The 27,518-nt window shown below is 36.2% G+C and overlaps 1 protein-coding gene across 1 annotated transcript in view; it reads left to right on the forward strand.

Annotated features, from left to right (window-relative positions):
• The window catches only part of LOC136032965 (uncharacterized), a 107,076-nt gene that overhangs the window by 46,276 nt on the left and 33,282 nt on the right, over nucleotides 1-27,518 (forward strand). Inside the window, exon 9 of the mRNA XM_065713460.1 lies at nucleotides 15,849-16,068. Within this exon, the coding sequence (XP_065569532.1) occupies nucleotides 15,849-16,068 (220 nt within the window). The remainder of the gene's footprint in view (nucleotides 1-15,848; nucleotides 16,069-27,518) is intronic.

Raw genomic sequence — 27,518 nt, forward strand, 5'->3', positions numbered from 1 at the left:
AAAGGGGCTTTTCCTTCTCAACGTCCCGCTCTTTACGCTGAAGTTTTTTTTTACTGTTTTAAAATGTAGAGTTAAGAGAAAGAGTCAAAATTTAGCGTAAAGAGCCGGGCGTTGAGAAGGAAAAGCCCCTTTCATATACGGAGTAATTTCTGTTCGTTTTTATATTTAATTTTAGTAGAGCCCCTTCTAAAAAAAAAAAAAAATGGCAATTATCCGCTGTTATGGCCACAACAAATAGTCTAAAATCAAAGCCTAAAAAAAAAAAAAAAAAAAAATCCATTTTCCTTTATATTACTGTTAAATAAAAATAATAGTTTTTGCAACTGAAAGTAAGAGACAACTTAAAACAAGCAGAAATTATTCTGTATATGAAACGGGCTACCCCCTCCTCATTAGCCTGCTCTTTACGTTAACGTTTGATATTTTGTCACAATTCTGCTTTTTAAAGTAATAAATAACTTTATCGTAAAGAGTTTGGTACTGAGGAGGGGACAGCCCCTTTAATATACGGAATAATTTCTGTTCGTTTAAAATTTTAATTTTGCTCCTTACTTTTCTGTTGAAAATTTTGATCGTTTTCTCGATATTGTTTGAATGATACACTACATGGTAGCAAGACAGTCATGATAATTTTATTTAATTTTTTGTGGGGGGCGGGCAGCCCCCTATCCCCTATATATGGAATAATTCCTATTTGATTTAAGATTTAATGTCATTCCTTACTTAAAGTTGATTTGTTTTGTCTAATTTGTGAAGGTTTTCAAATAATACCTGGAAATCCCCTCTCCATGGCGTAAAATTTCTCCTGGAAAGTTCCCCCACAAACTTTCCTTATCTTGGAAAACTCTTCCCGTGGAAAATCCCCCTCCCCTAAAAAACCCCAACCAAAAAAATCTTAAAAAGATCCCATCTCAAAATCGCTCAAATTTTTACGGTTAATCGCAATTTGCAATTTCATGGCATAATAGGAAAAACAGTACTGGTTGAGAATCATCCTTAAAAAGATAGGTTCTCCACATAATCGTATAGAAGGCAAAAAACCATGATTGAAAAAAAAACACCTGATACCGATACACCTGATACCGATACGCTGGATACCGATACGTCCGATACCGTTTACAGCCCTTTCTCTAGGGAACAAGTAGGGTCATAGCATCACCAAAATCATAGTTAGTGGACCTTTGATCTATGCTGAACAAAATGGCCATCTCAAAATTTTGGGCGAATGACAGGATCATATCATCACCAAAAGAATAGTTAGTGGATCTTTGGTCTATGCTGAACAAAATGGCTATCTCAAAATTTCGAGCGAATGACTTTGGCAGGAGGCCGCTTATTATTGTTTAATATTGTTGGTCGCTTAAAAAGGGTACTAGAAATTTTAATTTATGTTCGAAAGAGCCTTCTGCTAATCTTCTAGAACCATTGGTTTGTAACAGTAACCTCTGGGAAAAAGAAGAAAATAAACACGCATGCATTATCATTCTAGTAGTGACGGCATAAGCACTTTAAACGCACCCGTATGTCTGCTTTTAAAGACAGCTCTACCCTGTCATTCCATGACAGCAAACAGGTGTTTGGAACGTCATAGGGAATGATTTCTAAGAGATGGAGGAGTCTATTATGTCATAGGGAATGTCTAATTTTGAATGTTACCTAATAGTTTCTTTAAAAAAATGAACCAACGAAGGCCAGGAGTTCCTTACTTCAGGATTACCGTGGTTGTTACATAGAAGGTTTTATTAGAGGGTCAGGAAAACATCTGTTACGTAATAGGGGTTTTTACTTTTGATTGTTACGTAATGGGGGTTGGTTGGTTACTTTTGGTGGTTACGTAAAAGAGAATGTTAGAGTCCACTAGCCAAGGCTCAGGGGGTTTTGTTAAGACATTTTTCCTTAAGACATTTTTCAAGACATTTCAAGATATTTTAAGACATTTTTTAACGACTTTTTTCTAGAAGACGTTTTCAAGACGTTTCAAGACATTTTTAGACATTTTTCTTCAAGATGTTTCAAGACATCCCAAGATGTTTTTTATAAAAATCTTTCTTCAAGTCGTTTTTCTTCATGATCTCTTTAGTTCTTACCTAATAGTTTCTCTGATTCTTAAAAAGCCTACGAAGGCAGGGTGGGAAAACCTTCAGGGCCCGCTAGTGGGGGACCTTCAAGACGCCGGATACTAGCGAGCAGTTTTAACAGGACCTCTAACTTCCAATTTCACCGGGAATCCTAACCTTACCATCGGGGGCCTAGCATCCAATTTCACTGGGGTGGGGGTTGCATTCATTTACATCGGGGCACTTATAATCCACTTTCATCGGGGGCCCTATTCTAACCTTAGGAGGTCCTAGCAACAATTTCAACCGGGGGCCTTAGGGACCGTAGCTGTTAATTCCATCAAGAGGACTCCAGCAGCCAGTCCCAACTGAGCCCCTAGCAACCAATTCCATTGGGGTCCTAGCAGTCAATTGCAATGGGGCCATAGCATCCACTTTCCCTGGTAGCCACTAACCTAACCTAACCAACAGGGCCCTAGCATCCAATTCAACAGGGGCCCTTAGCGAGCATTTCCTGCGGAGGGTCCTTGTAACCATTTTGACAGACACCACGTTTTGTCATGTCATGTAATATGTCATTTATGTCATGTAATATTGTCATTTATGTCATGTAATAGGGGAATGTTTACTTATGTTCAGGATTATACAATCTTGTGATATGCTAGAAATTCAGACGTCATGGAGGACCCTTGCTTGTAACTGAGCACAGGGCACACGTAGGACGTTACGTTATGACGGTACACGCATCGGAGGTACACACATCGGATGTTACATAATGCTTTAAAAGATTTCATTTTCTTTCAAGACGTAATTCTCAAGGAGCATTTATATCCTAATTATTTTTGTCCTCATTAGGATTTGAAAGGGCATTCCTATCTAATGGAATGGAGCGTTAAGCAGGTGAACTATGAAAACCTTTCTAATATTATGATTCAGGTATTAGATTCAGCGAAATAACCAATTCCATACGCGGAGAATTTCCATGTCCCGCTTAATAGAATGCTTAAATTGATCACATATTTCCAGTCCTTTCCAAATGAGAGTGCAAAAGCATCCCAATACTGTTAATGCTTGCTCCATTAGATGCACCTGCCTATTAAAATGTTGTTAATTTTTTAATGTCATCTATACAGGTTAAGTTACATAGCAGATGTTACCTAGCATTGAGCTTAGATATTTCATCACGTAAATGATTACTTATTGAAGATTCTTCCTGCGACAAGTAATGTAAAAAGACCCAGACTTAGTATAGTAAATATAAGTTTTATTTAAAAAAATATTATAAAATCATGAAATCACAAAAAGAGCAGTTAAAACTCAAAAAAAAAACAAAAGGTGAAAAACAGATATAAGATAAAATATAAGCAAAAAAACAATGAAGTCACCGAAAAGCAGTTAAAACGCAACAAATAGCAACACCAAACGTGAAAACCTTACAGGGAACAAAATATAAGCAAAGAGAACCACTAACTAAAGAAAGACGAGGGTCCTAGCAACCAATTTCATAGGGGGGTGGGCTTGTTATTAGAGGTAAATTTAAGCCATAGTCAGAAGAATTTCTGAAAGGTTTTAATGGAAATGCCTCGTTTCTTTGAGCCAAGACCACGCATATTTCACGCCACCGTAACAATATGTGGCTGACCCACCACCCTAGTGAGCAATTCCAACAGGACCCCATAACAGCCAATTCTAGTGGGGGCTCACTAGCAACAAATTCCAGAGGAAATTTGTGAGAAATAACTCTTAATTTAAACCAAATTAAGAGTTATTTCTGAGAGGTTTTAATGCTAAATTTCTTTGAGTCACGGCTATGCGTACTCACACCACAGTGACTGACCCACTCCCTAATGAGCAATTCCAGTGGGACTCCCTTTCATCCAATTCCACCTGGAGACATAAAAACCAAATCCAATGGGACCCTGGTGAGCAATTCCAGCGGGGCTCCTAACATCCGATTCCAAAGAGGGCCCCCTATCAACCAATTCCAGAGGGAACGTTTGTTATTAAAGATAAATTCATGTCAAAATAAGGGTTATTTCTGATAGGTTTAATGGAAATGCTAAGATTCTTTGAGCCAAGGCTATGATATTCACGCCACATTGATAATATGTGGTTAGCCCACCCTAGCAAGAAATTCAAGAGGGAGGGGGTGTGCTATTAGATATAAATTTAAAACCAAATTAAGAGTTATTTCTGAGAGGTTCTGCTGAAAATGCCTTATATATTTGAGTGGAGCTTAGATTTCAGTCCCTCCACCACTTAAAATTCTTTTAATACCTCCAACCTTAACTTTCAACTGTGGAGAATGTTAGTCCAAGCAATTCACGTCAGCGTGTCACACCATGGATGGCGCATGGCACCCTCTGCTACCCCTCAACCTTATGGCCTCCACGGCAATTCGTGAAACTTGTACGTTGATTTTTTCTCCTCGCGAGTCTATTTTATTCATGAAACTTGTTGCGTGCTGTTTTTTTCGTGGAACTTGTTGCGTGCCGAATTTTTTCTCATGAAACTTGTTGCATGTTGATTTTTCTCTTCGTGAAATTTGTTCATTGATTTGTCTCCTCATGAAACTAATTTTGTTCATGGAATTTGTTGAAAGTTGCTTTTTCTGTTCGTGAAACTTGTGCAAAATTTTTATCCTCACGAATCTAATTTTGTTCATGGAATTTGTTGCGCGGTGATTTTTGTTCGTGAAACTTAATTTATCATGATATGCTAGTAGGTTAGATTAACCTAACCTACACAGGCTGGGTTAGGTAGAGTTAGGTAAGATGACGCGACATCTAAAATAAAATCAAAAGTCATCACCCAAACAGGTTCCAGGAACAAAAATCGACACGCAACACATTCCGTGAACAAAATCAGTTTCACGAGGATAAAAATCAATGTAAAAGTTTCTGAAAAAAATCAACATGCAACACGTTTCATGAACAAAATCAGTTTTACGAGGAGAAAATTTTATGTACAAGTTTCACGATGAGGAAAACGAGCACACATAAAGTTCCACTTTACCCCACTCCCCCCAAACGTGCAAATACATAGCCCAAATGACATATTTTTCATCTATTCTAGTCACTTCTCTTTGTCTTGTCTCAACTTAAGTTGAAAGAAACTTATGTAAAAATACAAAAACGGTTCTATAATGCGTCAATGTATGAGCAACTTGAGCGGTAGGGGGTTTATCGTACAAGTATATAGGCAAACCGAAACCCTATAGGCAAGTGTATTCTCCTGATGAGCCCTTGTGTTGGGTTGTTGCCTCTGAATTATTTGTCTTTACTGCTTTTATTGTTTGGTAAATGACGACTTATACTTATTGACGACATGACTGCCTGTCTATGGATTATTCATTATGGTTAATTGTGTATGGCTATGCTGTTTAACCTATGTGATTGTATGGATGAGTGGGATTAAGGCCTCGTTCAAGTGCTGATCTATATTAATCACTAATTTAGGAAAACTGTCTTCCTTTTCTCCTTCTGTCTCTTTTTTTCAATGTATTTGTGCTGTTGCATTGATGACTGTCAAAACAAAAGTTGTGCAGCTAGCAGTGCTGCAACAAGTACTCCAAATTTTTACTTCAGTATCAAGTATTAAGTACTCATCGTTTTTTACTTAAATATCAAGTAATAAGTACTTTCCAAATTCTTACTTAAGTATCAAATATCAAGTACTTGCCAAAATTGGACTTAAGTATTACTTCAAGTACTACTTCAAGTATTTATTCTATATATATATATATATATATATATATATATATATATATATATATATATATATATATGTATATATATATATATATATATATATATATATATATATATATATATATATATATATATATATATATATATACCTTTTTTTTAATATATACCTTCTTTTTACTCATACTACCTTTTTTTAAAGCCATTCTGAAGGCTTCTTAGCCCCTTCTCTTGCCTATAAAATGTCCCCTGTCATTCCTCTCCTGGAAATCTTAATCAAGAACCAGAATTTCCGTTTTATCGTTTTTAACCGTTTCCCTTGTTTGGCTGGTTAACACCCAATGAAGTCCAAGAAAATAATCTTAACCAATTTTCAACACAACGGCTTTGAAGGAAAAGACTATCAAAACAATTAAGTGCAGTCAAAAAACTCTTGATTGGATCACACATATCAGATGACAGGATTAACACAGTGCACGTAGAGTTGAACTTCTGGTGATAAGTGTTCAGTCAAATCTGGCACGTTTGAAAAAATACAGGGTTATTATGAAACATGTAGGAATGATGGAAAAAAATATTGAAAATATTGTTTTCCATTGTTTGGCTGGTACACATCCGACGAAGTCCAAAAAATAGTCTGAACCAATTTTCAACACAACAGCTTGAAAACTAAAGACTATCAAAACAATCAAGTGCAGTCAAAAACCTCCTGATTGGATCAGACAGATCACATGACAGGATTAATACAGTGCACGTAGAGTTGAACTTCTGGTGATTAGTGTTCAGTCAAATCTTGCACTTTTGAAGAATTACACGGTTATTCTGAAACCTGCGGGAATCATAAAAAAAAATATTGAAAATATTTGTTTCCCCTTGTTTGGCTGGTAGACACCCAACGAAGTCCAAAAAATAATCTCAACCAATTTTCAACACAACGGCTTGAAAGAAAAAGACTATCAAAACAATTAAGTGCAGTCAAAAAACCTCTGATTGGATCAGACAGATCATATGACAGGATTAATACAGTGCACATAGAGTTGAACTTCTGGCGATTAGTGTTCAGCCAAATCTGGCACTTTTGAAAAATTACATGATTATTCTGAAACATGTCGGAATGGTGGAAAAAATATTGAAAATAGAAAAATAAACTTTGGATTGGCTTTAAAACAGATACAAGGTAATAAAGTAGCTCATTCTCTTATTCAATAAGTAAAAACCTTATCAACAAAAAAACTCAATTTAAAAGTAAGGAGCCAAGTGAGTCAGTTGCAGACTTTTTTAATAAGAGAAATCAAAGCTCAATAAATAGGAGCAGCAAACATCCACACTTTGGCAGCTAGCTCAAGGTCGCTGGCTCTCAGCGTGCTGAAATAAAAGAAGAGTATAAAAATGAAGTCTTGATTCACACTTTGATGACATTTCTAGCCCTCGGCACCTTTACAAGGAAACTGCCTCAAGTTTTCAAGTTAAATTTCAGAGACGCTATGAAAATGTATGGCATCTATATCCTTTGGCTGGTTTTCACTCAAGCAAGCGGCATACTGTGTAGTCAATTCAGATGGTCGGTAAAACTCCCTAAAAACGTATATTATAAAATCACAGGCCTGCAGCAAGCCCGCTGATTCAGACGCATTCTATACGGCTGGTCAAACTGCAGAATGAATGAATGAATGAATGAACTTTACTATCCGTAAAAGTATAAAAAAACACACAAAGCACGGAGTACTATAAATAACCAAAAACAAAAACGATAAACAGCGAGAAAAACAATTCGAACTAACAAAAGGCAACATGGACTAATTAACCAGTATCAATATGGAAAAAAGGCTGCAGAGGGTCGTAAACGTGAATAAAGTAGATAGTCTTTTAACACAAATCATCACTGGAAGACCGAATCCAAGAAGGCATATCTATTAAACCAAATCGAGCAATTATTTTTCTGTTTTGGTGCCATCTACGAAGCCGGAGGAGGAATTTGCAATATCTGAAATAAGCTGCACGTAGAGTATGGCGATTTGTCTTACGAAACAGATGAGCCATGCCCGATAAAAACAAAAGCACAGGGGCGCAATAAGCGTCATAAATCATGCACAAACTGTTGCGGTTGTAACGGCTTTTGTTTGGGGATATTTTTCTGTGAACGACGCGTAGGTTTTTCACGGCTTGATACACTAGGGATGAAAAGGTAGTAGAAAGTGTTGAATCGAAACACAGACCAAGCCAACTAACTAAAGAAGAACATGGCAGAATTGCAGTCCCAACAACGGGTGGAGCGACCACATAAGGGCTATTAAAACAAATAAACTCGCATTTAGACACATTAACTGACAGTCCAATCTTAGATAGTTCATTGGTTAATATAGTAAAACTGGAAATTAATCCACGGCGAGTCCGGGCAACCAGAAGAATGTCGTCTGCATATGCAACAGAAGACAAACCAATATTACCGTAAGAAACAGAACTTTTAAGGGGAAGCAGGCACGATGCAAGCACACATTTAAATATACTAGAAGACAAAACGGCAGAAGTTGCAACCTATCTATTTCTCGCAGCAGTTTTCACACCATGAAGTGGCAAAAACTATGAGACTAAGTCGAAAATCTTCTGAGAAAAAAAGGAATAAAACAAGAGCCAAGAGCTCATATGGCACTTGCGACGAGGTCGGAAGAGCCAAGAGCTTATATGGCATGAGGTCTAGCAAAATTATCTGAATCAATAGACTAATTTAAAAGAAAAATCATGGGCTTAATGCCGGTCGGCATTTAAACTAAGAGCTCTGAGACACAAGGTCCTTTTAAATATCAAAATTCATTAAGATCCGATCGCCGACTCGCAAGTTAAAAATACCTCATTTTTCTAATTTCTCCTCTCCCTCCAGCCCCCCCAGATGGTTGAATCGGGGAAACCAACTTTATCAAGTCAATTTGTGCAGGTCTCTGACACGCCTGCCAATTTTCATTGTCCTAGCACGTCCAGAAGTACCGAACTCGCCAAAGCACTAGACCCCCCTAACTACCCCAAAGAGAGTGGATCCAGTCCAGTTTCGTCAATCACGTATCTACGACATTTGCTTATTCTACCCAGCAAGTTTCATCCCGATCTCTCCACTCTAAGCGTTTTCCAAGATTTCTGGTTTCCTCCTCCTACTCTCCCCCAATGTCACAAGAACTGGTTGGGGTTTAAAATAAGAGATATGAGACATGAGTTCCGTCTTAATATCAAATTAAAAAATGCCTCACGAACGGTCACCCGCTCTTAAGTTAAAAACACCTCAATTTTTGTAATTTTTCTGAATTAACACCTCCTCCAACTCCCCCAAAGAGAGTGAATCCATTTCAGTTATGTCAATCATGTATCTAGGACTTGTACCAGTTTCATCCTGATCACTCCGCTCTAAGCGTTTTCCAGAATTTCCGGTCCCCCACCCAAATCCCCCCACCCAAATCCCCCAATGACACTGGATCCGGTCGGGATTTAAAACATGAGATCTGAGTTACGAGGTCCTTCTAATTATGGAATTTCATTCGACGAAATTCAAGATCCGATTACTCCTTTGTAAGTTAAAAATACCTCATTTTTTCTAATTTTTCAGAATTAACCCTCACCCCGACTCCCCAAAGGAGAGTGAATTCGTTCTGTTTATGTTAATCACGCATCTAGGACTTGCGCTTATTTTTCCCACTAAGTTTCTTCCCCATCCCTCCACTCTAAGCAGTTTCCAAGATTTTAGGTTTCCCCCTCCAATGTCACCTGATCCGGTCGGAATTTAAAATAAGAGCTCTGAGACATAATGTCCTTTTAAATATCAAATTTAATTAAGATCCGATCTAATTTTTCCAAATTAACAGTCCTCCCACTCCCCCCTCATATGGTCGAATCGGGGAACCAACTATTTCAGATTTAATCTGGTCTGGTCCCTAATACGCCTGCCAAATTTCATCTTCCTAGCTTATCTGGAAGTGCCTAAACTAGCAAGACCGGGACTGACAGACCGACGGAATTTGCGATCACTGTATCTCACTTAGTAAATACCAAGTGCCATACAAAGTAATTTTTCTCTGGGGATTGAATATTTGGTTGAAGGTTGGCTTCAATATGACTTATTTTGGAAAAGGGTTATTTCCAGGCTTTGGGCAAGCCATGGGTGGAAGTAGTTATATGCCTTACTAAACTGAAGGAAAACGCGACTTTCTTAATATTTGAAACCCCCTCCCCCTCGCCCTATTTTAGATAGGGCTTGTGATATCAGAGCTCATTATGAGCCCTGATCCTAGTCATCTTTGGTCTAGCTTTCATTTGGATCCATTGCTCCATTCGCAAGTTATTCTAAATTAAATCAAAAGCTTGACTATTTTCAGCGCTTAAAACCCACTCCCCTTAGTTCTATTTGAGCTAGGGTTTTCATTTCAAAACTTGATGCCTGTCACGGTCTTAGGCACCTTTGGTTTAATCTTCACTGAGATACATCAATCTCTCGCAAGTTACACTGAATTAAATGAAAAACTCAACTTTTTTTTAGCACTTAAAGCCCCCTCCCCTTAATTAAGCTAGGGTCTTCATCTCCAAACATTACGTGTCTTATGGTTTTGGCATCTTTGGCTTGACTTTCTTTGAGATCCATTACTTCATTCGCAAGTTAAACTGAGTCAAACAAAAAACTTAAAGCCCTCTCCCCCTCGCCCTAATTAAGCTTGGGTCTCCATCCCAGGACTCAAAGCATATCATACTCTTAGGCATCTTTATTCAATTTTCATTGAAATTCATCTCTCCATTTGCAAGTTAAAGAGAATTAAATGAAAAACTCGATTTTTTTTTAACACTAAAAGCCCCATTGCCCTAAATCAGATCAATTTTAATCCAAATAGTTCAATTTTTAATACAAATCTGACTGGCGGTTCTCCCGCTATACTCGATTGCACAGACGGGTGGACAGACAAACAGATCTCAAAAACCTATCTTGATGGATATTTTCCACTATCCAAATAGGGGATGATGCCTGGATGATTAAATAAAAAAAACAAACTTTTTTGCCGAAAGTAAGGAGCGACATTAAAACTTAAACGAACAGAAATTACTTCGTATATGAAAGGGACTGCTTCATCATCAACGCCCCGCTCTTTACGCTAAAGTTTGACTCTTTCTCTCAACTCTGCTTTTTAAAACAGTAAAAAACTTTAGCGTAAAGAGCGAGGCGTTGATGAGGAAGCAGCCCCTTTCATATACGAAGTAATTTCTGTTCGTTTTCAGTTTTAATGTCGCTCCTTACTTTCAGCTAAAAAAGCTTGTTTTTTTTTTTATTTAATTTCTGAACGTTTTTGAATCAATGCATGTTTTGATTTTGACTCTCCGCAGAGGAATAATTAACACGAAATTTGCAAGTTTTTTTTTTTTGGCTAAATGGCTTTCTCATAGTTTTGATCGATTGATTTTTAGAAAATAGAAATGGTGGAGGAAGTCTAGTTGCCCTGCGATTTTTTGGTTACTTAAAAAGACAACTAGAACTTTTAATATTTTACGAATATTTTTATTAGTAAAAGACAAACGTAACTTATAAATTAGCTTACGTAACGAACTTGTGTAATCTCATGTTTTTATTACATATATGAGGGGTTCACCCCCTCGTCAGTACCTCGCTCTTTACACTAAAGATTAAATTTTGTCCAATTAAGAATGACCCCTGAATCACAAAAGCCGTAGAATAGATAGTTGAAATAACCTAAGTGTAAAGAGCGAGGTATTAGGAGGAGGTGAGCCCCTCATATGCGTAATAATTTCTGTTCATTTTAGGTTTTAATGCTGCTCCTTACTTCCAGTTGAAAAAACTTTTCACATTTATTTTTTCATTGTTTTTTTTTAATAATGCTAGAAAATCCTGCGCTCCCTTAATGGCAACTTTATTCCTCCATGACAAATTCCTCGACAGAAAGTTCCCCCAACATATCCCCCTCTTGTCAACCCCTCCCCCACCCAAAAATAACCGTGAAAACGTCTGTACACTTCCCAATAAGTATTACTATATGTAAGCACTGGTCAAAGTTTGTAACTTGTAGCCCCTCCCATGGGGACTGTGGGGGAGTAAGTCGTCCCCAAAGACATAGTTATAAGGTTTGTCGACTACGCTGAATAAAACGGCTATCTCAAAATTTTGATCCGTTGACTTTGGGAAAATAATTAGCGTGGGAGGGGGCCTAGGTGCCCTCCAATTTTTTCGGTCACTTAAAAGGGCAATAGAACTTTTCATTTCCGTTAGAATGAGCCCTCTCGCAAGATTCTAGGACCACTGGGTTGGTACGATCACCCCTGGGAAAAAAAACAAACAAAAAACAAATAAACACGCATCCGTCATCTGCCTTCTGGCAAAAGTACGAAATTCCACATTTTTGTAGATAGGAGCTTGACACTTCTACAATAGGGTTCTCTGATACGCTGAATCCGATGCTGTGATTTTCGTTAAGATACTATGTTTTTTAGGGGGTGTTTCCCCCTATTTTCTAAAATAAGGCAAATTTTCTCAGGCTTGTAACTTTTGATGGGTAAGACTAAACTTGATGAAACTTATATATTTAGAATCAGCATTAAAATGCGATTCTTTTGATGTAGCTCCATTTTTTAGAGTTTTGGTTACTATTGAGCCGGGTCGCTCCTTACTAAAGTTCGTTACCACGAACTGTTTGATGATATGCTATTGTTTTCCGTTTATTGGATCCAATGAGCCAACATGGCTACCTAAGACGTTGCAAAATCCGTCCGTCCGTTTGTCTGTCTGTCCGTCCGTCTGTGTAATCACGTATAGGGGGAGAACCGCTGGTTGGATTTGGATGAAAATTTTGATTGTCAGATTTGGTGCCAAGGATCATGACACACATCAAGTTGAAAGACGAAGACCCTAGCTCAAATAAAACAGGAGGGAGAGGGCTTTACCTGCTAAAAACAGTTTTTTGTTTAATTCAGAGCAACTTGCGACTGGAGTGATGGATCTGAATGAAAATTGAACCAAAGAGGCCGAAGACCATGACGCATATCAAGTTTTGAGATAAAGACCCTAGCTCAAATTTAACAAGGGGGAGTGGGTGTTAATTCGTGAAAGTTATTTTTCTGTTTAATTTAGTATAATTTGCAAATGGAGTAACGGATCCGAATGAAAACTAGACCAAACATGCCTAAGATCAGGGCTCATATCAAATTCTGGTATCACAAACCCTATCTCAAATAGGGTGAGGGGGAGAGAGTGTCAAGTCTTAAGAGAGTTGAGTTTTCCTTTAATTTAGCAGGGCCTATAACTTATGAAAGGAATGACAAATTGGAAGTCAGATTCGTCTGAATACCTGAATTTGCTGGAACGAATTTGACAAAATACCACTGCATTGGATCCAGCTAGAATTCCCTAGACTTGTTTACTGCAGACAACATATACATGGGCAAAGATTCAAAGCTTCAGTAGTTTTACCAATAAAATGGTCCTGGAGATGATGAAATGGTAGAAATCTGGTTCAGTTGACGAGATGACAAAACTTAAACACTAATGTCAGAAATATAAGCCCAAATGGACTACAGTATGCAACATTTAGCACAAAACAAGGGATTTTAGCTATCCCTTTTAGCTAACTGTCGACCAGTGAACTGTGAAATAATTTCAATTCTCTTTGTTATATAACTTTTAAACAAAAATTAAACCAAGTGCTAATCATACTATAATTTTTTTTCCCTTATTTCATATCCAAAAATAGGGCATGGAGCTATATCTGACTTTGCTCTAAATCTAAAGGGTGATATTTTCTTTTACATTGCTAAAGCACACACACACAAAAGCTGTATCTGAGTTTGCTCTAAATCTAAAGGTGATGTTTTCTTGTACATTGCCAAAACACACACGCACAAAATTTTCGTTTCAAAGGTAAAGTATTTGAAAAACAAGTACATTAAAAGTATCTTAAGTAATAAGTATTTCGTAATCTTACTTAAGTATCAAGTAATAAGTACACCCTAGAGTTTTTACTTAAGTACAAGTACAAGTAATGGAAAATTTTACTTAAGTAGTACTTCAAGTAAAAGTACTTCAAGTAAGTGACAGCACTGGCAGCTAGTGTCGGCAGCTTTGGAATTCTGTCTAATTTTGCAACTGTCAGCTTTGGAACTTTTCGGATACTTGTTCGTAACCAAGAATCATAAAGTATACTTTTTATCTAGGGTTAAATCAATGCGTTAATTGCTCTACCTTTTATTCCCGTTTTGTTACATTTTGGGCTAGTAATTGTTTGAATGCAAGTGGCTACGCAGCAATTATAAATAATGATGCTACACAGTGATGTAATTTCTGGATCGTTTGTAAAATGTCTATGTGACAGTTACCTGGTGATAGATAGGATAAAATTATTCTTACCATCAAACATATACATTACAGTGGCGATTCTTGTCTCTCTTGCGCTTGGGACAAAATCTTAATTAGCACCCCCTCTCCTATCTCCCACAAAATTTTCAGGCCAAATTTTAACTAAATTTTCAGTTTTTAACCAAATTATTTTCAATTTAATAATTAATGAATAATTTGTAGTTTAATTATTTAAATTAAATTACTATTATTATTTAACTGTTCTTAATTTATTTTTACTTTATTTATGAATTAACAATTTGTGAATTATTTTCATTTAGTAACTGCGCCTTCTACTTTATTTCAATAAAAAGAAGATGCCAAAAATTGCAAAACGATTATAACCGTTGGATTGTTTATTTGGAATTTTGCTTCCCTAGAATTCCTGCGCCCAGGGCAAGGGCCCCTTCTGCCCTTCCCCTAAAACTGTCTCTGATACTTGGTGCATTTTTATAAGTTGCAACTTAGATTGGGTGCTGAATAATAAATAACATTAGTGGGTTTAAGCTGATTGGCGTTTCGAGACCGTTAAATTTAATTGCTTAGGAATAAATTCTTTTAACATACCATTTTAAAAGTTGCAAGGAGTCGACAAGTACAACGTTTAAGAAGTTGCGAAACAACAAAACCAAAGTGCATCTCCACCATACTTCAGTTGGGTAAGTCAACTAAAAGTTGCTATAACTCCTTTTGCTCCCCAATAAATGTAAATCTAGTTCTTAATGTTCTTTTAGTTCTACTGAATTTTTATATAGCATTTGAATAACTCAGCACAACAAAATGTCTCGATATCAGGAAAGCCATTAGCCAATGGAGACTTGAAGAAAGACTTATGTAGCGTATAACGGTACCAATAGAGGATTTTTGGAAATAATTTACAAGCAATGATTTAGCGATCGTTAGGGTTCTTCCTTTAATGCTTCTTTTTCCAGTTTAGTGACCTGAGCATTTTTGTTTTTGCTGTTCATTGCATTTTTTTGGCAATAGAATGAGCAGGGATTTCAAAACACGATTCAATATTGTACGCTATAAATGAGCACTGTCCTTAAAGTGACTACAAAACACTGTGAAAATAATATATTACTCTTTGCAAACACCTATATTGGTATAAACAAATGTCTATGCGCGAGAGAATGAGTTCGCTTGCAGAAAGCTTTTTGGGTCGTAAAAAAAACGCCTTTCTTACGATTTTATGGAATCTGAAGTTTTAAAGTCCTTTTAAAGGACTTACAAGAAAACGCGAATCAAAACACATTCAAATACAGTAACTATTTTAGCGCATATGGGAAAACACCTCTGAAAAAGTAAAAATTCATCTGTAAGTTTGTCGCACGTTCTGCTGATTTGCTAGGCGTGTTCATCTAGGAGGTCACAAGACGTGTAATTGAATCCTTCTCCCAGTATTTGTTTTTGATTTTACTTTGCTGATTCTTTGTGCTATTCGTTCCGCATTCAAACTTGTTCACCCTCGTGTCTTTTGAGTGTGTGTTTTGATTTTAGCTTGATTATTCTTTGTGCTACTCTTCCACATTCAAACTTGCTCACCCTCGTGTCTGTTGAGCGTGTGTTTTTTTCTTTTTTTTTTTTTTTTTTTTTTTTTTTTTTTTTTTTTTTTTTTTTTTTTTTTTTTTTTTTTTTTTTTTTTTTTGCAAAAACAATTCGTTTCTGCAATTTAAGATGTCGTATTTGGGAATTTAGAGATTTCTTGAATTTCAGCTCTCGTTGACTGCTCTGGTTGTGGATTTCAACCTCCTTGGCTACTCTACCTATGCATCGCATTTGGAGTGCTGTTCCTAATCATGCTAATTATTAATATATTCTTGTGTTCTGCTATGACCTGCTCGTGTACAAGGAGTGAAGTAATCGAAAAAGATCCAAGCATTATAGATGAATATGATCCATACAGGTCTTGGCACGGTTCACAATATGGATCGAGGTAAGTCAGCTATAAGATTCATGCATATAAAGAATAGGGAGTGGGTGCTTTAACGTCACCGCGTTTTTTGCCACCATATATTTTCCGCCACCCAGGAAATCTTGCAGCATCAAGGTTATCAAGGACAGCATCAAGGACAGGTTATGTTAGTCTATGTCTATGTTGTTGTCTATTTCTGTTCTTATGTCTATGTCTATATCTATGTCTGTCCTAACTTACCTGAATTAAAAGGTGGACAGAAAACATATGGTGATGGAAAACCACGGTGGCGTTAAAACAATGCTATGATAGACTAGAGTAGGGATTATTGCTCGTGATAAAGCTGTTGCATAATTGTTGCAAATGGCTGAAGAATAGCAACTTAGCAATGTGTAGTTGACTGAATGTTGTGACTTTATATTTTTTTTTCTTCTTTTGATTGATTCATGTAAAAGCAAGCGAGGAACTGTAGTGAAGTAACAAAACGACCTCCTCCTAGAAAACTTTTTATGTATTTTTTTTTTACCATAAGGCGTAAGCTCCCAGCCAAGACAGGATGTACAGAGATTGCTTAAAATAGCGTTATTTTGTATCTATAATATTCTATAGTCTTTGGCTATAATTTAGAAACAGCAGATATTTTTTCAAATGTAAGTAAAGAGTGACATTAAATCTCAAAACAGAAACAATCTTGTATATAAGAAGGGCAATAGCCTTTGTGTCAGATATACAAGCTGAGTAAAATTATCTTAATTTAAAGAATTATTACGTTGAATCATAGTTTAGAGTGTTACTTTGAGATGCATATAATGCAAATTGATGTTTACTTTGGAATGCATATATATCCGGTTTTTTCTTTTGTTTTCCAATAGGTTACTTTCTGGGCAGCCCTCATATGTTGAGAAAGAAATAGATTAAAAATATTCAACCAAGGAATTTAGAAAACATTTACAAATACATTTTAAGGAGTCTAAACAAGACAGTGTTCAGATAGTTCCAGTACTACATATGTAGCCAGAACCAGCTATACGGTGTCACTACTGGTGCTGAGCAAGTCATTGCTCTTTGTGTAGCGGCTTTATTATGGAATTGTTTCTGAAAGGGTAGCCTATGAATAGTATAAAAAGGTACCCACAACTTTTAGACATAACGCAGCATGGGTAGTACCAAACAGTTCGTGGTAACGAACTGTGAGAAAAGAGCGACTCGGACCAATAGTAATCGACACTCTAAAAAATAGAGCTTTGGTAACAAAAGATATATCAAAAGAATCGCCTCTTTATGCTGATTCCAAATATATAAAATTCATTAAGTTTAACGCTATTCAACAAAATCCACAAGCCTGAGAAATATTGGCTTACTTTAGAAAAAGGGGGAAACACACCCGATACATGGGTCAATCCTAATGAAAATCACACCATCAGATTCCACATTTTAGATAACTTTATTGTAGAGGTTTTAAGCTCCTGTCTACAACAAGAGCTAAGAGCTCATATGACACTTGTAACGAGGCCGGACGAGCCAAGAGCTCATATGGTATGAACTCTATCAAACTTCTAAGAATCAGTAGATTGATTTAAAAGGAAAATCAGAGGCTTAATGCCGTTCAGGATTGAAAATAAGAGCTCGGAGTCACGAGGTCCTTCTAAATATCAAATTCATTAAGATCCGATCACCCAATATTAAATTCATTAAGATCCTATCACCCACTCGTAAGTTATATATACCTCATTTTTTTCAAAATTTTCCTCTCCCTTCAGCCCCCCAGATGCTCTGATCAGGGAAACGGCTTTATCAAGTCAATTTGTGCAGCTCCCTGACTCGCCTACCATTTTTCATCGTCCTAGCACGTCCAGAAGGACCAAACTCACCAAAGCACTGAACCCCATCCCCTGCTCCTCCAAACAGAGTGGATTCACTACGGTTACGTCAATCACGTTTCTACGACATTTGCTAATTCTACCCACCAAGTTTCATCCCGATTTCTCCACTCTAAGTGTTTTCCAAGATTTCCGGTTTCCCCATCCAACTCCCCCCAACGTCAACAGATCTGGTCGGGATTTGAAATGAGAGCTCTGATACACGAGTTCCTTATAAATATCAAATTTCAGTAAGATCCAGTCACCCGTTCTTAAGTTAAAAATGCCTCAATTTTTCTACTTTTTCCAAATCAACACCCCCCAGCTCCTCCAAAGAGAACATATCCGTTCCAATTATTTCAATCACGTACCTATAACTTGTGCTTATTCTTCTCATCAAGTTTCATCCCGATCACTCTACTCAAAGCGTTTTCCAAGATTTATGTTTCCCCCCTCCAACCCCCAGGTCCCGGATCCGATTCGAATTGAAAATGGAGCATCTGAGACGTAAGATCCTTCTATATATCAAGTTTTATTAAGATCTGATCACCCATTCGTAAGTTAAAGATACCTCAATATTCACGTTTTTCGAGAATTCCGGTTTCCCCCTCCAACTCCCCCCAATGTCCCCGGATCTGGTTGGGATTTAAAATAAGAGGTCTAAAGAAAAAGATCTTTCTGAATATCAAGTTCCATTAAGATCTGATCACCCGTTCGTAAGTTACAAATACCTCATTTTTTCTAATTTTTCTGTATTACTCCCCCCCCCCAACTCCACCAAAGAGAGCGGATCTGGTCCGGTCATGTCAGTCACGTATCTTGGACATGTTTTTATTCTTCCGACCAAGTTTCATCCTAATCTCTCCGCTTTAAGTGTTTTCCAGTATTTCCGGTCTCCCTAATTTCCCCCCTCCCTCAATGACGCTGGATTCGGTCGGGATTTAAAATGAAAGATCTGAGTTACGAGGTCCTTCTAAATATGAAATTTCATTAAGATCTGGTCACTCCTTCGTAAGTTAAAAATACCTCCTTTTTCTATTTTTTCAGAATTAACCCTCCCCCAAATCCCCCAAATAGAGCGGATCCGTTCCGGTTATGTCAATCACGTATCTAGGACTTCTGCTTATTTTTCCCGCCAAGTTTCACCCCTATCCTTCCACTCTAAGCGTTTTCCAAGATTTTAGGTTTCACCCCCTCCAACTCCCCCCAATGTCACCGGATCTGGTCGGGATTTAAAATAAAAGCTCTGAGACACGATATCCTTCCAAACATCAAATTTCATGAAGATCTCATCACCCGTTCGTAAGTTAAAAATACTTCATTTTTCAATTTTTTCCGAATCAACCGGCCCCCTACTCTCCCCCAGATGGTCAAATAGGGAAAACGACTATTTCTAATTTAATCTGGTCCGGTCCCTGATACGCCTGCCAAATTTCATCGTCCTAGCTTACCTGGAAGTGCCTAAAGTAGCAAAACCAGGACAGACCGACAGACAGACCGACAGTATTTGCGATCGCTATATGTCACTTGGTTAATACCAAGTGCCATAAAAATGAGGAATTTCCGATCAGAACTTTAAGATAGCCATTGGATTAACCATAGTTTAAAGGTCCTATAACCACGACCCCTTAGCCCCTGGGGAAAGGGCTGTAAGTTACGTAATTTGTTTCTTGTTCACATTTAGTATTTGTTGTTGGGAAATATATGGGAATTTTTGGAGGGGGATTTTCTTCGGGAGGGATTTTTCTGGAAGAGTATTCCGAATATTTACGGTCAGGTATTAAATAAAAATAAACAAGTTTTTTCTTCTGAAAGTAAGGAGCAACATTAAAAATTAAAACAAACAGAAATTTCCGTGATTCAGGGGGATTGCCCCTTCCTCAGCCCTCGCTTTCTTACTGCAGTCTATACGTGAAACCTAATCTTAACTACACACACAAAAAACAACAAAGTAGTTGACATCCTAGAAACGCATAAAAGCTAAAACTTGTAATTTGAACTTAATAAATGTTTAATCTTTTCTTAAAATGAGCCAAATTAATTGCATTTTTTTCTAAATCATCTAATTTTTCCAAAAATTGCCCCCCCCCTCTTCTAAAAAAAAGAAAAGAAAATTTGGTCTGGTAGTTACGGCCCTGAGAGCATGAAAACTATCACTTTGACGGGTATCATACGGGAATGCACCTGAAGAACAATTTGGTAATTGACGATTAAACATACATTTTAATGTGTAAGAAAACGTAAGGCCAGCTGGTAGAATTTTAATCTGTTCATAAACATTCCATACAGACTTATCAGACAGTTTTTAACTGACTTACCAGACAGTGCTTCTCTAACTGCATCCTTTTGATAACTTTAATACGACTTAATATATGTCGGATAATGAATAAGGTATATATATATATATATATATATATATATATATATATATATATATATATATATATATATATATATATATATATATATATATATATATATATAAAATAAAAAAGACCCAGTTTTTTTAACTGAAAGTAAGGAGCGACATTAAAACTTAAAACGAACAGAAATTACTCCTTATACGAAATGGGTTGTCCCCTCCTCAACGCCTCGCTCTTTACGCTAAAGTTTTTAATTGTTTTGAAAAGTAGAACTGTGGCAAAGAGTCAAACTTTAGCGTAAAGAGCGAGGGATTGCAGAGGTGACAACCCATTTCATATACGGAGTAATATCTGTTCGTTTTAAGTTTTAATGTCGCTCCTCACTTTCAGTTAAAAAATCTAGTTTTTTTATTTAAATTCTCAACGTTTTTGAATTAATGCATGTTTGATTTTGGCTCTCCGCACATAAATTATTAAAATGAAATTTGCATATTGATTTTTTTTTGGCCAAATGGCTTTCTCTTAGTTTTGATCAAACGATTTTGAGAAATAAGTGGTGGAGAAGGGGGCCTAGTTGCCCTCCAATTTTTTGGTTACTTAAAAAGGCAACTAGAACTTGTTTTGTCCCAATTCTTTAAGAATGACCCCTGAATCAGAAAGGCCGTAGAATAAATAGTTGAAATTACTAAAAATACTTTAGCATAAAGAGCGAGGTATTTATCTCCTCCTAAATACATCGCTCTTTGTGCTAAAGTATTTTTAGAATCCCTCATATGCGTAATAATCTCTGTTTGTTTTAAGTTTTAGTGCTACTCCTTACTTTCAATTGAAAAAACTCTTTCAGGTTAATTTTTTCATTGCCTTTTTATATTTAATGCTAGAAAATCCCGCGCCCTTTTCATTGAATTTATCTTCCCCCATGACATATTCCTCCAAGGAAACATCCTCCCACATAGCCCCCTCCCCTCAACCCCACCCCCAAACCAAAAAAATCCCCCTGAAAACATGTGTACACTTCCCAATAAGCATTACTGTATCTAAACACTGGTCAAAGTTTGTAACTTGCAGCCCCGCCCCCAGGGACTGTGTGGGAGTAATTCATCCCCAAAGACATAGTTATTATGGTTTTTGACTATGCGGAACAAAATGACTATCTCAAAATTTTGATCTGTTGACTTTGGGCAAACAATGAGCGTGGGAGGGGGCCTGGGTGCCCTTTAATTTTTTTGGTCACTTAAAAAGAGCACTAGTACTTTTTATTTCCGTTAGAATGAGCCCTCTTGCAACATTATAGGACCACTTGGTCGATACGATGACCCCTGGGAAAAAAAAAAAAAAACAAATAAACACGCACCCGTGATCTGTCTTCTGGCAAAAATTACGAAATTCCACATTTTTGCAGATAGGAGCTTGAAATTTTTTGCTATAGGGTTCTCTGATACGCTGAATGCGATGGTGTGATGTTCGTTAAGATTCTATGACTTTTAGGGAGTGTTTCCCTCTATTTTGCAAAATAAGGCTAATTTTCTCTGGCTCGTAACTTTTGATGACAAAGACCAAATTTGATGAAACTTATATATTTAAAATCAGCATAAAAATTCGATTCTTTTGATGTATCTTTTAGCATCAAAGTGTAAAAATTTTGTTACTGTTTTAAAAGAAGAGTTGAGAGAAAGAGTCAAACTTTAGCGTAAAGAGCGGGGCGTTGATGAGGAAGCAGCCCCTTTCATATACGAAGTAATTTCTGTTCGTTTTAATGTCGCTCCTTACTTTCAGTTAAAAAACTTGTTTGTTTTTTTATTTAATTGTACTAACATCCAAATATTAATACGTATTACTAACTATCCAACAGTTCTTGAAATAATGTTTTCAGCATTGAATGATTGAAATAATATTTTCACATAAATCCACACGGAGGTCTTAGATGCGTCTTACTCTGACGAGAGCATTGAATGAACTGAGAGCATTGAATGATATGCTATGTAATTGTAAAGAGCATCGATGTTCCTTATAATTATATTTTTCCTAAACATTTTCGTATGAAATAAATCCTTCTTTTTGTACTTCCCAATTGAAAACGGCTAGCCCAATAAATAGCTCCGGGCGTAGCTAGATGTACAGTTGTTTGCAAGTAGAACATTTGATTGAATGAGTTAGTATATATTTTGGCCTTGCGTTAAATCCTTCTAAATATATTTATTGTGTATTGAACAATGCTCAGTATCCATTTTCTGTGCTAGTTTATTCAAGAAATAAAATAATATATTTTTATTGACTATATGGAATGACCATAATCGTGTGCAGTAAAACCTAAAGGGTGTTTGAGTCTGAAGGAAGTTAGGAATAATTTTGGCTTATTTTTATTAGGCATTTATTAATCAGTAACTTATAATATTAGGTAGGAGAAAGAACCTATTAAAGTAACGTATGTTGTAAGCACTTGAAGGGCCGAGTTACCAGAGGGAGGTAATAAGAAACCATTATGTCATATACATAGGAATTAAGATTTTTTTTATTGACAAGAAACAAAGAACAAGAACAACAAGAAACAAAAAAAAACAAAAAAAAAACAAGAAAAACGGGAATGGAGATATAATATACATATATTCTTAAGAGGTGATAAAAACCATATGAATCCTGTGTGAAAAACAAGAAATTATGCAGAATGAGAAGACAGTGATTAGCGTGAAATCAAACCGGATATTTTTGCTATTTGTACCTCAGTGAAATACAAGAAAAAACTAAGAAAAAGAAACCAATTAAAAATCTAATTACTAATCTAGCAGATCCTGGACAAAATAAAAACAAACAAAAAACAAAGTTAAAAAAGCCTTAGCTTGATAACTTTCACAAATACTTAGCATTTTTTTTTTCTTATTTTTCTTATGATGGAAAAGCAGTCTGGTTTTCGTCGTTAGTTATGTATGTCATGTATGTCATATATAATCACTTAAGTAGGTATTTTAAGGTACTTATATTGAAAAACTTAAAAAGAGTCCTTAAAAGTGTCACTTTAGCATAAAGGGCTAAATTTTGCCTGGAAGTATGAAAAGTGTAGAAGACTCCAAATAATGTCAAAGTGGCACCAAAAGTGCCGCTTTCACAACCATCAATGTGACAAAATAATGAATTGCGAATAATAGATCGAAAATTAATGTAGATTACATGAGAAAAAAAAAACCCACGAGCCGCTTTCTTTTTTTCCATTTACTACCATTTCATTGGAAATACGTTGATTGTTTTTCACGTATTGTATATCTGCATGCATTTCAAAATTTCAACACAATCAAGGATTTTTCCCAAAGAATAATCCACGGAGAGATCGTGGGAATAGAGGAAAACATTGAAAAACACAAAATACGCAAATTATAAGAAAGCGATAGATTATCGGAGAAATTATACTAATCTAAAGAATTTTTGAGGGGGACGGAAAGGACTGGTGACTGCAGCTTTCAGATACCCCAAATATGATTTGTTTTGGTAGCTAACCCATACTCCATGAAAGTTGTGTGCTTAGAATCAGGATAATATAAATTAGGGGCGAATCTTCGGCATTTTAATGGGGGAGGGAGAGTGGTCCATATCCAGATAGTCAAGGGGCATGGGATGGCATATACAATAATTTTTCTCCACATTATTTGGGGGCTGGGCAGCTGCCCCCCCCAGACGACGCCCCTACTTATAAGGAACAGCAAATAAAGATCCTACTAATGTTACAATTGTGAACTTTTCTGTCTTTAGTTTTACAGGCTTTTCTTTGTGCTATTTTGATAGAATGGTACAGACAAGATCAGTGTGCAATGTTTTGTTACTTTTATTTTGAGAATTTAAAAGAGATTGATATTCATCATCAAACAGTTCGTGGTAACAACCCGGTAAGGAGCGACCCCGCTCAATAGTAACAGACACTCTAAAAAATGGAATTTTGATACCAATAGTTACATCAAAAGAATCGCATTTTAATGCTGATTTTAAACATATAAGTTTCATCAAGATCAGTAATACCCAGCAAAAGTTACGAGCCTGAGAAAATTTGCCTTATTTTAGAAAATAGGGGGAAACACCCCCTAAAAGTCATAGAATCTTAACAAAAATCACACCATCAGAGAACCCTAGTGTAGAAGTTTCAAGCTCCTATCCACAAAAATGTAGAATTTTGTATTTTTTGCCAGAAGCCAGATCACGGATGCGTGTTTATTTGTTTGTTTTTTTATTTGTTTTTTCCCCAGGGGTTTTCGTATCGACCCAGTAGTCCTAGAATGTTGCAAGAGGACTCATCTCTATATATATATATATATATATATATATATATATATATATATATATATATATATATATATATATATATATATATAGGGCCATATCTGGGATATTTTTTAGGGGGTGAGGGTGTAAAAAACTTCAAAGAACGAATCAGAAATTTGTTTATATTCATTTTTGTTACGTTTGTAGGCTATGAGTCAGACAAAGATTTTTTGGGGGGCAAACCCCCTGCTATTATCTTTTGATATCTTTGATTTTTTTAAATCGTGTTATTTCTCACAAGTAAATCATGAGGTATTACTAAATTCTCAGTGGCAGCCCTGGTTGAGCCTAAATTTGCATAAAACCTCTGTGTTGTTGCAAACAGAGGCACCAACATAGGAGAAGTGTGGAGATGGGGGTATGTGAACGCTCAGTTGTAAACAATTGACTATGCAAACTTTTGATCGATATAAGCGTTTTATGTGTTATCCAGCTTGTCACTGAATAAGGCATCTTGTGAATTGGTATCGACTGCCATCACCGGACGTTGTCTTTTACATTTGATTTAAAAGTAGTGGTATTGTTAGATTGAACAAACGTATTGTCGTACTGTAAGCAGAAAAGCTATTTATTTGGACTTGATAATTTCTTGGGGTCAAGAGGAAATTCAATTATCAAAGGTCAATATACTGTGTAGCTTTAACCTTCTGCAAAAGAGCTTAAGAGGAAACTCATAAAGTAAAATATACAAGAGCCTGATTAGGTGAACATGCTCGATTTTCTATGTCCCGATTTGAGTTAATTCTCAAAGTCTTGGTCAAAAGGACCTAAAATATATTTTTAGCTGTTCAGGTGCTTAATGTCAGAGCCACGCCGTAGCCATACCTGTTGACGACAAACTATAAGTGAAATGGGCTTTTTCATGATTTTAGTGTCACGTTTGTACAATAGAGGTGGAAAATTAAAATGGATAGAATTTTGTTTAAAAGCTTGTATCGCGACTCTGTTCCCAACCATACTCTACTAATGCTATGTCTTTTTACCTTTTGCCATGTTTCATGTTACAGATAAAAAACTTTAGCTCCAAGCTCCCATCTTTTCTATTTTTAAAAAGCATGCATTGAGTCTTATCTCTGATTGGTCATTCACAAATTTATGTTTGAAAGTTGGGTGTTGCTCAATTCAAGAAATAGCGGGTGCAATGCATATTTGGTACTATAGTCGTGTGTAATTTTGATTTTATTCACAAGCTTGAATATAGTGCGGTCGAGGCATAAAGGTCGCCCGAAATATAACGGACAATTAGATTTGTCACTATTTGACTAGTTAGTCAGTGATGGACTTCCTTTTCTTTGAAGTCTCCAGTAGGGTCAGTGCTTGTCTTCACCTGTTTTTGGCTGGGGCATTAAAACGGATTGTTGGGTATTATATTAAAAAAAATACAGATGATTCAACTCATCTGTTAAGATAATTCTTCTGTTGAAAAATCAACAGATAATTGGGACGACTGCTAGGAAAGTTTATTTTTCAACTAAAAGAAATTTTTTGACACTACATACAAGAAACACAAAGTAAGAAAATCAAACATAGAATTGGTATGAGGAAATAATTTTGTTTTCCAGTATTGAAATATAATTTAAAAATAGTAAGAAGCAGTATAGATTGAGTCGGAAAGGAAAGATTCCAACGAAGAAAAAACTTCTTCTGTTCCTTACTCTGATTGAATAAAAAAAAACAACAAGTTTTTTCAACTGAAATTGAGGAGCAGCCCAAAGCTTAAAACGAACAGAAATTATTCAGTATATTGGGGAGGCTACCAATGCCTCAAGCCTCGCTCTTTATGCTAGTCTTAAAACTCTTTAAAAAATACTCCTGATTCAAATTCAACGGGCTTTGTGTCTGAGCAGTCTTTCATAAAGAATTGTGACAAAAAATCAAACTATAGCGTAAAAAGTGAGGGTTGATAAAGGACCAGCCCTCCTCATATACGGAATAATTTCTGTTCATTTTAAGTTGTTCTTTACTTTCAGTTGAAATTTCTTTTTTTAATTTAATTTCTGATCGTATTCATATCATGTCAGGAAATCCCCTTCCCTGCCTCCGTGTGGAATTTTTCCTGGAAACTTTTCTCCACACAAAACGTTTTTCCTGTGGAAAATCCACCACCCACAGAAAATGTCTTCCTAAACCTTCCCGTATATTTCTTAATAACAAACACCACGTTTGAACAATGGGCAAATTCCGTAACTTACTGCCCTTTCCCCAACAACTATGGGGGTCATGTGATTCTAAAAGGCATAGCTATTGGACCTTTTAATAAACTTCCTATTTAAACATATTTTCAGTTTGATGAAAGCTACTCCTGTTTAAAATCAAATAAACTATAGTTTTATATTCTTATTTTCCAAATAAATTTGTACCTTTCAATTCTGTAAATGTTTGTTATAATAGAAACAAAATACTATCTAGGATGAATAGAAAAGCCTTAAGTCCGGTTTCATAATTTTGAAAAGAATTTTGTATTTATTCAAGCATGATTCTGACCAATTCTTTCATTATCTTTAGCATAGCATGAGTTCTTTATCTCTATAGACAGTGGCAAGGGCCATGTTCCTTTTGTACATGCTTTTGGTGATTATTTCGAGGAATTACAGCTCCGAGTCTGCGGTAGTTTGTCATGGTCTAAGACGGATTTTGTTTCAAATTAAATAAAAAAAACAAGTTTTTTCAACTGAAAGTAAGGAGTGACATCAAAACTTAAAACGCACAGAAATTACTTCGTATATGAAAGAGGCTGCTTCCTCATCAACGCCCCGCTCTTTACGCTAAAGTTTGACTCTTTCTCTCAATTCTTCTTTCTAAAACAGTAAAAAACTTTAGCGTAAAGAGCGGGGCGTTGATGAGGAAGCAGCCTCTTTCATATACGAAGTAATTTCTGTGCGTTTTAAGTTTTGATGTCACTCCTTACTTTCAGTTGAAAAAACTTGTTTTTTTTATTTAATTT

Source organism: Artemia franciscana, chromosome 11 (genome assembly GCF_032884065.1).
Source record: "Artemia franciscana chromosome 11, ASM3288406v1, whole genome shotgun sequence".
NCBI classification, from domain to species: Eukaryota; Metazoa; Arthropoda; class Branchiopoda; order Anostraca; family Artemiidae; genus Artemia; species Artemia franciscana.